The sequence below is a fragment of the Phaethon aethereus genome (genome assembly GCF_964289735.1).
Source record: "Phaethon aethereus genome assembly, chromosome: 1".
Classification (NCBI taxonomy): Eukaryota; Metazoa; Chordata; class Aves; order Phaethontiformes; family Phaethontidae; genus Phaethon; species Phaethon aethereus.
The window spans coordinates 222314948-222325097 of NC_138575.1; the positions used below are offsets into that span (position 1 = coordinate 222314948).

At 69.6% G+C, this 10150-nt stretch overlaps 1 protein-coding gene across 1 annotated transcript in view; it reads right to left on the bottom strand.

Moving 5' to 3' along the window:
• Positions 1–9838: 9838 nt before the first annotated feature.
• ARAP1 (ArfGAP with RhoGAP domain, ankyrin repeat and PH domain 1) overlaps positions 9839–10150 on the bottom strand; it is a gene marked incomplete at its 3' end in the record, with an annotated part of 22916 nt that continues 22604 nt past the window's right edge. The window contains exon 20 of the mRNA XM_082015080.1: positions 9839–10005. Coding sequence (XP_081871206.1) covers positions 9839–10005 — 167 coding nt within the window. The remainder of the gene's footprint in view (positions 10006–10150) is intronic.

Below are 10150 nucleotides of genomic sequence, written 5' to 3' on the forward strand. Positions count from 1 at the left end.
CATCCGCCGCCCCATCCGCGCGGGGCAGTTGGAGCCGCGCAGAGGCCGAGGAAGCGGCCAATGGAAAGACCCTCCGAGGGCAGCGGGACGAGCGGCGGCGGCGGCGGGTACAGACGAGGCGTTGGTGAGAGCGGCGTGCTCGGGGGGGGCTCTGACCGGCACCCCGCTCGCGGCCAGCACCCCCCCTCCGGTAAACACCCCACCTTTATTTTCTATTTTTCCCCCATCTTTGCTGTCACTCCGCCGCCGGCAGCAGCGAGAGCGCCGGGCCGCGCGCTCGGCCGTCCCGAACGGCCGCTGCTTTTGCCACGGCCCGCCCCGGGCCAGGACCCGGATCGGTGCCGCTTGCCGGGACGGTGCCGGGGCTCTGCGGCCGCCGTCGGGGCCCTGGGACAGCCCGCGGCCGCGGTGCCGCAACCCGGCCGGCGCGGCGGGGGACGGAGAGCCCCCGAAGCCCCGGGAAGGGGCTCGGGCAGCCCGCAGCGGGCAAGGACCGTCCCTGCCTTTGTGCCAGAGGTTTGGGGAGGGACGGGTCTGGGTCAACCGCCTTCCCCGGGGCGGCCCCGCACCCTTGCGGGCTGCGGGCCGGTCCCCCCGCGCGGCGCGAGCAGCAGGAGGGCGGCTGGTCCCGGGTCCGGGGCCCCCTCCGGCACTCGCGTCCCTGCCCGGTGGCGTCTGCGGGCTGCGGGGACGGGACGGGCACCCGCCGGCTCCATCGCACCGGGGACCTCACCCGGGCGCCCTTGCCCAGCGCTGACCCGCGGAGACGAGGCGCCGGCGGCCGGCGAGGGGCCGAGGGAGCCCTCCGCCCCCCGCCCTTTTCCAACCTCCGTTTTCATCGCCCAGCGAACGCTTCCCACGTCCCGCGGTCTGATGTGTCCACGAGACCGGAGTCTGGAGCAAAACCCCCCAAAATCCATCCCCCGGCTGTGCCGGGGGGGTGACACCCATCATACAGGCGATGGGAGAGAGAAATTTAAGCAGGGTGGCAGGAATCAGACCTGGAGAGACCTGGCCCGGCCATGGGAATCATCGGGAATCATCGGGCTGCTCCCAGGGCGCTCCCAGCCTCCTCCCGGGGCTCTGCCGGGTGCTGCGGTCCAGGCACCATCCCGGAACTCCCCACTGCCCCGTGGAGCCCAGCTCTGCCCCACTGCCCCCGTTCCCCATCCTGAAGCCATGTGAGGGTTTGGAGGTCCTCGGTGCCACCCCTGACCCTTCCCCAGCTCTCGCATCGCTGCCCGTGGGGGGGAGCACGGGGCTGCCCAGGCACCCAGTCCCGAGGTGGCACCGGGGTGAGCCCGGAGGTCCCAAATCCCCGCTGCCCCCCCGCCCATCACCCAGAGCTGGGCAGGGGTCACTCCCCTAGTTTGGGGGTGACAGGAGGGGGGGGGCTTTTCCTCTCCACCCAGCACCCCCCTGCCCCCAGGGTGGGTTGGGGAGGAGGCTGGGAAGGGCTGGGGCAAGGGGACGGGGCGGGGAGCGGGCAGTCCCGGGGCACGGGAGGAGCGGGACGGAGAGGGGCGTCCCGCAGCGCGCACCCCGACAGCGCTGGGGCAGCCGAGAAGAGGGGTCCCTGCACCCTCAGTGTCACCTCGGCACGTCCCTGGGTGCACCCAGGGTGCAGGACGGGACCGTGAGCTTCTCCCTCCCCACGGCCCCATCCACACACCGGGAAAAAACCAAGGGCCGAACAGCACAAGGGGCGGCTGCCGGGGAGAAATCAGGGAAGGGGGGGAAAAAAAAAAGCGAACTAAATAACCCCCTTGCCCAGCCGGATGCGGGGCCCTGGAAATTAGCAGCTTTGCCGCCCGCCTCCTTCACGCGCCGCTTGGCTCCCACAAAAGGGAGCAGAGAGGGATTAACCGCGCGGGAGGCGGCAGCAGATTGCACAGAGTCAACGCCAGGCAGCGGCGGGGGCTTTTCTGGGGCGATGATCGCGCGACGTGCTAGACAGAGCCGTGCGGATAATCGTCTCGCCGTTGGACAAGCCCCGGGGGAGCGTGGGGTCCGTGGCACCCACGCGCTTGGGCGCGGGTTTGCTTGCTGTCCCCCGGCCCAGCCAGGCCACCCTCTGTACCGGGGACACCCTGCCCCGGCAGCGGGGATGGCGGGTCCCACGGGACGGGGGCTGCTGTGGGGATGGTCCTCGGGGGCCATGGAAGGGATAAAACCCGCTGCCTGGGGCTTGGGACACCCATAGCCGGGGTCAGCCCTTCACTTCAGCGGGGTCTGGGATACGTCCCCTCCGCCTCCTGCCCCCCAGCAGCGTCCCCAGCCCTGAAGCGAGCCCAAGCGAGCGCTGAGCCGGGGAACCCGCTTGCTCCCCCACATCATCCCCCCCAGCCAGCAGGAGCATCCCCGAGGAATGGCACGAGGCTCCGAAAGCCACTTCCCAAGGGTCTCCCTTCCCACCCATCTGCCTTCAGCCGCGGCCCCCAGCGGGGAGCAGAGGGCTCAGCCCCCCGGGCGGTGAGAGCGTGTCCCCAGGGTGACAGCCCCACTCCCCGCCGTGCTTCGGGGCTTCTTGGGGTGCGCAGAAGCAGGGCTGAGGTTTCCAGGGGTGGCGGGGGGGCTCGGGGACCAGCCGGGCGGCAGAAGCGTCGCAGAAGGGACCCGTAGCCCTGCAGCGTCGCTGGAGCATCCGACCGCGGGTGCCGGCTCGGCTCTGCCCCCCAGCCTGCGAGCAAGCTCCCGGCCGCTGCTTCCCGGCAAGTTGAGGCAGCGGGACCCCCGAGGAGGCAACCAGGGTCCCCTGGAGCCTGTAATGGCCACAGGGCTCGGAGAGGCCCGTGGGTGCGCGGCGTGTCCTCCGGGCTGGGCACGCGTCCCCAGCTGCAGCTCCGCACCCCGATGCGCCGAGCCGGGGGTCGCTGCCGCAGGGCTTCCCATCGCCCAGCACGTGGCGATGCAGGGACGGGCACGCCGGGCTCTCCCCACGGCTGGGAAGCCATGCAGTGACCGTCCGGGATGTCCACTGGGATAACCCCGTCTCCGGGCTGGGCACCGCATGCTGCTGCGGCCATGCCAGCGCCCGGGGGGCTCTGCCAGGGCATCCTCTTCCCGGGGTGCTCCCTCCCCACCAGCCTCGGATGCCTTGGGATGCCCAGGGGCATCTCCCCAGGTGGGTACCAACCCTCGGGATGCGGGCATCGGAGTCGGCACCCCACGGCGGGCCCGAGGTTGACGGGAGTTTGCCAAGCGCCGCAGCAACAGGTGCCGGTGCGGCACGAAGGTTTGTCACCGGTGTGGCCGTGGGGGGACACACGTGCCGTGGCGCACGGGGCTGGCACGCTGCCGGGCGGCAGCGGGCTGCCAGGGCTCGCAGGTAGCCATGGAAACCTCCCGGCGGGATGCTGCGCCGATAAATAGCCAATTTAAAGTGATTCTCCTCAAAGAGCTTTTTTTCAGATGTGTGTGTGTGTGAGCAAGTCCCGGACGGTTTGTTGTTGGGTTTTTTTTTTAGTTTTTCCTTTTTTTATTATTTTTTCTTTTATGCCGCACGTAAGGTCCGAACGCCGCCGGATGACGGCGGCCTGCAAGACTTGTTTGCGTTAAAGGAAAGAAAGCGGGTTTATCCCAGTGGCAGCAAGTATGGATGCGGGGTGAGTTTGTTCAGTGGGTGCTGGGCCGCCTCGGACCCCGGCACTGATGTAGCCGTGCACCCTGGGATTAATAAACATGCGTGGACCTCCGTGTGCGCGCACGCGTCCGGATACGTGGGCACGCGTCCTGCCCCTTCGCTCCTGCCGCCTGGGCTTCCCCCTCCACGGGCGAGGGGCAGAGCCGGGCCCAGGCTGGCCGCAGGATCAAGCTGGGGCTCCGCCGAGTCAGTAATTACATATATCTGCACGTCCCACGTCGCACACGTGGCCCTGGGGGCCCCATCCTGCTCCCTCGGTGCTGGTCCCCGCTCCCTGTCCAGCCCCGCACAGGGACGGAGCTGAGATCTACGGCCCACGGAGCATCGCCGCGAGGCGGCCGGGGCGGGCAGCGAGGCTACCAGAGACTGAAAGCTCCGTGATTTTTAAATAAATGCAAATTGATGTTGGCTGAACGGAGAAAGACAAGCCCAGCTCCTCCTGGCAGCGAGCGCGGCAACGGCACGTGAAAAACCGCCCCGCACCGCTGCCACCGGCGGGGCGAGGAGCCGGGGCCCCGTGCCGGCACCCGGGGGTTTTGCCGAAATCGGGCTGCTGTGCCCAGAACAGGGCAGCGCCGTGTCCCCGCGGCCGCCCCGGCCACCCTGGCCTGGAAACGCGGCTGCTCGGCCGGAGCATCCCTCCGGATGCCGGATCCCTGCGTCTCCTGGATGTAGTGGCACCGTTTGCAGCTGCTGACGCTGCCCACGGGCTGGGCAGAGGTCTGGCAGCTGCCTGTGCCGGGGGCTGCCCCCTCTGCGCCAACCATGCCCGGTGCTCAGGGGCTGGAGGGGCTCGGGGCTGTGCCGCCAGCTGCCCCCCAGCGTCACCCGAGCCCCGTGGTCCCCAGGGAGCGGCACGTCCCTCCTGTCCCCCCCGCTCCCAGAAAAAGAGCACCAGCCTTGGGACAGGCCCTTGGCGGCCCCACGGCACGGAGGGGGGTCCCTCCAACCGGGAAAATCCCCCTTTGGCTCCTGCCTCCGCCACCCAGCACCGGCTGGCCTTGGCCATGACTCCTTGCCCAGCTCGGGCCATGCCAAGCCAGGGGTGGCCACCCCTCCCCAAACACCTCCTTCTCCACCCCCACAAGGTGCCGAGCCCCCGACGCCCATCACCAGCGCTCGGCACCGACCCCCCCGGCGCTGCCAGCGCCCCACGGGAGTCAGGAGAGGTGGATCCCCCCATCCCACGGGACCCCGGCGCCCTGCCCACGGGCGGCATTTCCCCGGGCACAACCCGCCCCTGCACCCCCTTCTCCCCCGCCCCTGCTCAACATCTATTTAGTTATTTAAATTTCCTTTATCTTTCCTATTAAGCCAGGAGCGGCGAGTGGGCGGCTGCTGGGGAGGGAGGTGGGGAGCGGGGGGAGCGGGGGGAGCGCAGGATTGATAAAAGGCTTCAAGCAGCGTGGCCCTTCCCTGCCCCATCGCTTTACGCTCTTCAAACCCTCCGAGGGGCTCTTATACCCCTTCCCCACCGTCAGGATCCGCTTCCCACCGCTCTGGCCGGGCTGGAAATGTGAGGAGCTGCTGGGGGTGTGGGGGGGTCCCTGTGCCGTGTCGGGGAGCGGGGCTGGTGGTTGCATTTTCTGCAGGTTTCCCCAATTCTTTCCCCAGCTTGAGCCCATTTTATGGATAGGTAAACTGAGAGCGGAGGGAGGTGGTGATCCTCCATCCCTGGTAACCCCTTGGTAGCATCCCGAGCGGGGAGGCAGCCCCACGCTCTGATAAAAAAAAGAGGGATGGGCAAAAGGCGAGAGGGGAAAAAAAATGCGAAAGAGCCTGAAAAAAGCCAGTGACAGTTTAATGGGGCGGCTGATGAAATAATGACTGTTTTAAAGTCTGCTGGAGTGTGGCTGCGCCGCTATTAAACCCGGGAGCTGATAATCTGCTGCCTTCGTTGCCAGGGCGGGGGAAAAGCAGCCGCTCGGCGGGCCGCGGCGCTGGGGGCTGAGCCGCCGTGGCTGCGGGACGCACGTGGGGGGCACGGCTCGCCCGGCGCGGGGGGACCCGCGGGGACGCCCCGTACGGGATGGCCGCAGCACCGCGCCCGGCTGCTGGCGTCGCCCGGCTCCCCCGCGGGGTACCCGAGACGAGGAGGGTGGACGTGGGGGGTCCCCCCAGGAGGCAGCGGCGCCTGCCTGGGTGCACGACGCCTCCCCCGAGCCCAGCGCTCCCCGGGGCCTTCGGGGCCGCCTGGCTCGCAGCCCAGCCCGGCTGTGGCCGCCGAAACGCTCCTCGACCTCGGGGTTCCCAGGGCTTTCCTACAAGCGACTGGGCAGGCAGCACCCCGGCAGGCAGCACCCAGGGCAGGCAGCACCCACAGCAGGCAGCGCCCCGGGCAGGCAGCACCCAGGGCAGGCAGCACCCAGGGCAGGCAGCACCCCGGCAGGCAGCACCCACGGCAGGCAGCACCCAGGGCAGGCAGCACCCAGGGCAGGCAGCGCCCTGGGCAGGCAGCACCCCCGCAGGCAGCACCCAGGCCAGGCAGCACCCAGGGCAGGCAGCACCCAGGGCAGGCAGCGCCCTGGGCAGGCAGCACCCCGGGCAGGCAGCACCCAGGGCAGGCAGCACCCAGGCCAGGCAGCACCCTGGCAGGCAGCACCCACGGCAGGCAGCACCCCGGGCAGGCAGCACCCCGGCCAGGCAGCACCCAGGCCAGGCAGCACCCTGGCAGGCAGCACCCAGGGCAGGCAGCACCCAGGCCAGGCAGCACCCAGGGCAGGCAGCACCCCGGGCAGGCAGCACCCAGGGCAGGCAGCACCCCGGGCAGGCAGCACCCAGGCCAGGCAGCACCCAGGGCAGGCAGCACCCAGGCCAGGCAGCACCCAGGCCAGGCAGCACCCTGGCAGGCAGCACCCAGGCCAGGCAACACCCAGGGCAGGCAGCACCCACGGCAGGCAGCACCCAGGCCAGGCAGCACCCAGGGCAGGCAGCACCCAGGCCAGGCAGCACCCTGGCAGGCAGCACCCAGGGCAGGCAGCACCCTGGCAGGCAGCACCCTGGCAGGCAGCACCCAGGCCAGGCAGCACCCTGGCAGGCAGCACCCAGGGCAGGCAGCACCCAGGGCAGGCAGCACCCCGGCAGGCAGCACCCAGGGCAGGCAGCACCCAGGGCAGGCAGCACCCCGGCAGGCAGCACCCAGGCCAGGCAGCACCCAGGGCAGGCAGCACCCAGGGCAGGCAGCACCCAGGCCAGGCAGCACCCCGGGCAGGCAGCACCCAGGCCAGGCAGCACCCTGGCAGGCAGCACCCAGGCCAGGCAGCACCCAGGCCAGGCAGCACCCAGGGCAGGCAGCACCCCCGCAGGCAGCACCCAGGCCAGGCAGCACCCAGGGCAGGCAGCACCCAGGGCAGGCAGCACCCCGGGCAGGCAGCACCCAGGCCAGGCAGCACCCTGGCAGGCAGCACCCAGGCCAGGCAGCACCCAGGGCAGGCAGCACCCAGGCCAGGCAGCACCCAGGGCAGGCAGCACCCAGGGCAGGCAGCACCCAGGCCAGGCAGCACCCAGGCCAGGCAGCACCCTGGCAGGCAGCACCCAGGGCAGGCAGCGCCCCGGGCAGGCAGCACCCAGGGCAGAGAGCACCCAGGGCAGGCAGCACCCTGGCAGGCAGCACCCTGGCAGGCAGCACCCAGGGCAGGCAGCGCCCCGGGCAGGCAGCACCCAGGGCAGAGAGCACCCAGGGCAGGCAGCACCCCGGCAGGCAGCACCCAGGGCAGACAGCACCCAGGCCAGGCAGCACCCAGGCCAGGCAGCACCCAGGGCAGGCAGCGCCCCGGGCAGGCAGCACCCAGGGCAGGCAGCGCCCCGGGCAGGCAGCACCCAGGGCAGGCAGCGCCCCGGGCAGGCAGCACCCAGGGCAGACAGCACCCTGGCAGGCAGCACCCAGGGCAGACAGCGCGTGCCTGCAGCCCTCACAGCTCCAGCCCAGGGCCCGTGGGAGGCGGTTGGGGCTGTCGCCCGAGGGCCGGGGCCGCGGTGCGGCCCTGGGCAGCGGGAGGGGACGTGCCCTTTGCCCGCCGAGGGCAGAGGGAAGCCGGGGGCTGGCGCCGAGCATCGTCCCTGGTGGCACGCGAGCTTCCGGCGCGTGCCCCGCGCCGCCTCGGCGCCGACTCTTCCCTGGCGTTCACCGGGTCCACGCGTGCGACACGCAAAATCTCCGACGCTCCCGCCGCCGCCGGACCACGCCGGGGCAGGGACGCCGCCGGCTCTGCCGCGTGCCGGGGCTCCCGCACCCCGGGAAGAGGCGCCGGGTTCCAGCCGGCGGCTGCAGAGGGGCCAGAAATCACCCTCGCGTGCTGAAACGCCGGCGACCTCCGGAATTTATTAAGTTGTTTGTAAATGACTCCGCAATTAATCACTCGTCTGTGCGAGGTACGGCACGGCGCTCGCCTCCGCGGCGCTATACATAGAGGGGAGGTGTAGGTAGGCTCCATCCATCCCGCTCTTGAGAGACAGGCTCTTGGCTGGGCTTCCCCATCGCGGGGCCAGGGCTGAGCACGCACCAGCTCGGCGCAGGTGCGGGGCCGCCGCCGCAAAGCACCTCAGCCCCTTCGTGCCTTCCCTGGGCTCGGGGGCGTGAGGCGGGGGGTCCCCAGCATCACCGCTGCATCCCGGGGGCTCCTGCCCGCTCCCAGCTCCCCGCGGGAGCCCCCAGCCCATCCTCTCCCCCGGGAACCAGGAGGGAGATGAAGGGAACCCCGAATCTCGCGCTCGTGCGCAACTGGGCGTGCGCAGGCAGGTGCAGACACCGAGCGCATTGCAGACGAGCACGTGTGCAGGCTGGGAGCACATGCGGCGCTGAGCACCCGTGTGTTGCACGCGCTGAGCACGTGTTGCATGCGCTGAGCATGCGTTGCAGACACCGAGCATGAGTTGCAGAGACGGAGCGCGCATTGCAAGCACCGAGCGCGCGTTGCAGACGCTGAGCGCGCGTTGCAAGCACCGAGCACGCGCTGCAGACGCTGAGCGCGCGTTGCAAGCACCGAGCACGCGCTGCAGACGCTGAGCGCGCGTTGCAAGCACCGAGCGCGCGCTGCAGACCTCAAGCCCATGCGAGGACACCAAACGCAGGCACAAACGCCCAGTGACGTGCCCCAAAAGGCAGCGCAGAGGCCGAGCACCCCTGTGGGCTCCGAGCACCCGTGCTCAGCCCACGCGCCCGTCAGGGCTCGGCACCGCCATCGCCGGCACCGCCGGCACACCGCGGCTCTGCACGCACGGCCGGGCTCTCTGCAGGGAGACACCAGCTCCAGGACGGGATTTACACCCTCCCCGGCACCAGAAACCCACCGGCTCCCGTTGCCCCAAGGGTTTGGGTGTCGGGCTCAGACGAGGGGGCCAGGCGCGGGTGGGTGCAGGGCACCCGGGCGCGGGTGGGTGCAGAGAGCCGCCAGCGGGAGCTGGGCTGCCCAGGGCCGGGCGGAGCTGGCCCAGCGCAGGGCAGGGTGGCCGGATGCCCTGGGGATGAGGGGGAAGGAGCAGGACGGATGGACAAGGGCATGACTGGAGGGACAGATGGATGGATGGGCAGATGGATGGATGGACAGATAGATGGACAGATGGGTGGGTGGAGGGAGGGATGGAGGGATGGGTGTGGGACAGAGGGAGGGAGGGATGAGTGGGTGGATGGATGGATGGATGGATGGATGGATGGATGGATGGATGGATGGACGGATGGACAGATGGATGGATGGACGGACAGATGGATGGGTGGATGGACGGATGGATGGATGGACGGATGGATGGATGGAAGGATGGATGGATGGATGGATGGATGGATGGATGGATGGAAGGAAGGAAGGATGGATGGATGGATGGATGGATGGATGGATGGATGGATGGATGGATGGATGGAAGGAAGGATGGATGGAAGGATGGATGGATGGATGGATGGATGGATGGATGGATGGATGGAAGGATGGATGGAAGGATGGATGGATGGAAGGATGGATGGAAGGATGGATGGATGGATGGATGGATGGATGGATGGATGGATGGAAGGATGGATGGAAGGATGGATGGATGGATGGAAGGATGGATGGATGGAAGGATGGATGGAAGGATGGATGGATGGATGCATGGATGGATGGATGGATGGAAGGATGGATGGAAGGATGGATGGAAGGATGGATGGAAGGATGGAGGGCTGTCTGTCTGTCTGGACAAACCCGAGTGCTAACGGCGTTCCATGGCGCATCACTGGGGTTTGGTGCCAGGCACCTGCCCCTCTGCCTGCGGGGCCCCGGGCACCCGCAGCCCCACGGGCCGCCTGGCACAGCGGAAGGGGAGAGGGGTCCCGGAGCCGGGGGTGGCAGAGCCTCTTCCCCCCTCGCCCACGGTGAGGGGCCCGAGCCACACGGAGGCTTACGGGGCGGGGGGGTGAGGACGCGGGTGCCTCCCCTCCGTCTCCCATCGCTCCTTGCAGCGCCGCGGGCGCCGCCGCCGCAAACCCGCAGCCCCGGCAGCGTCTGCGGGTGATTGACAGCCCTCTCCCACGCATGACTCATC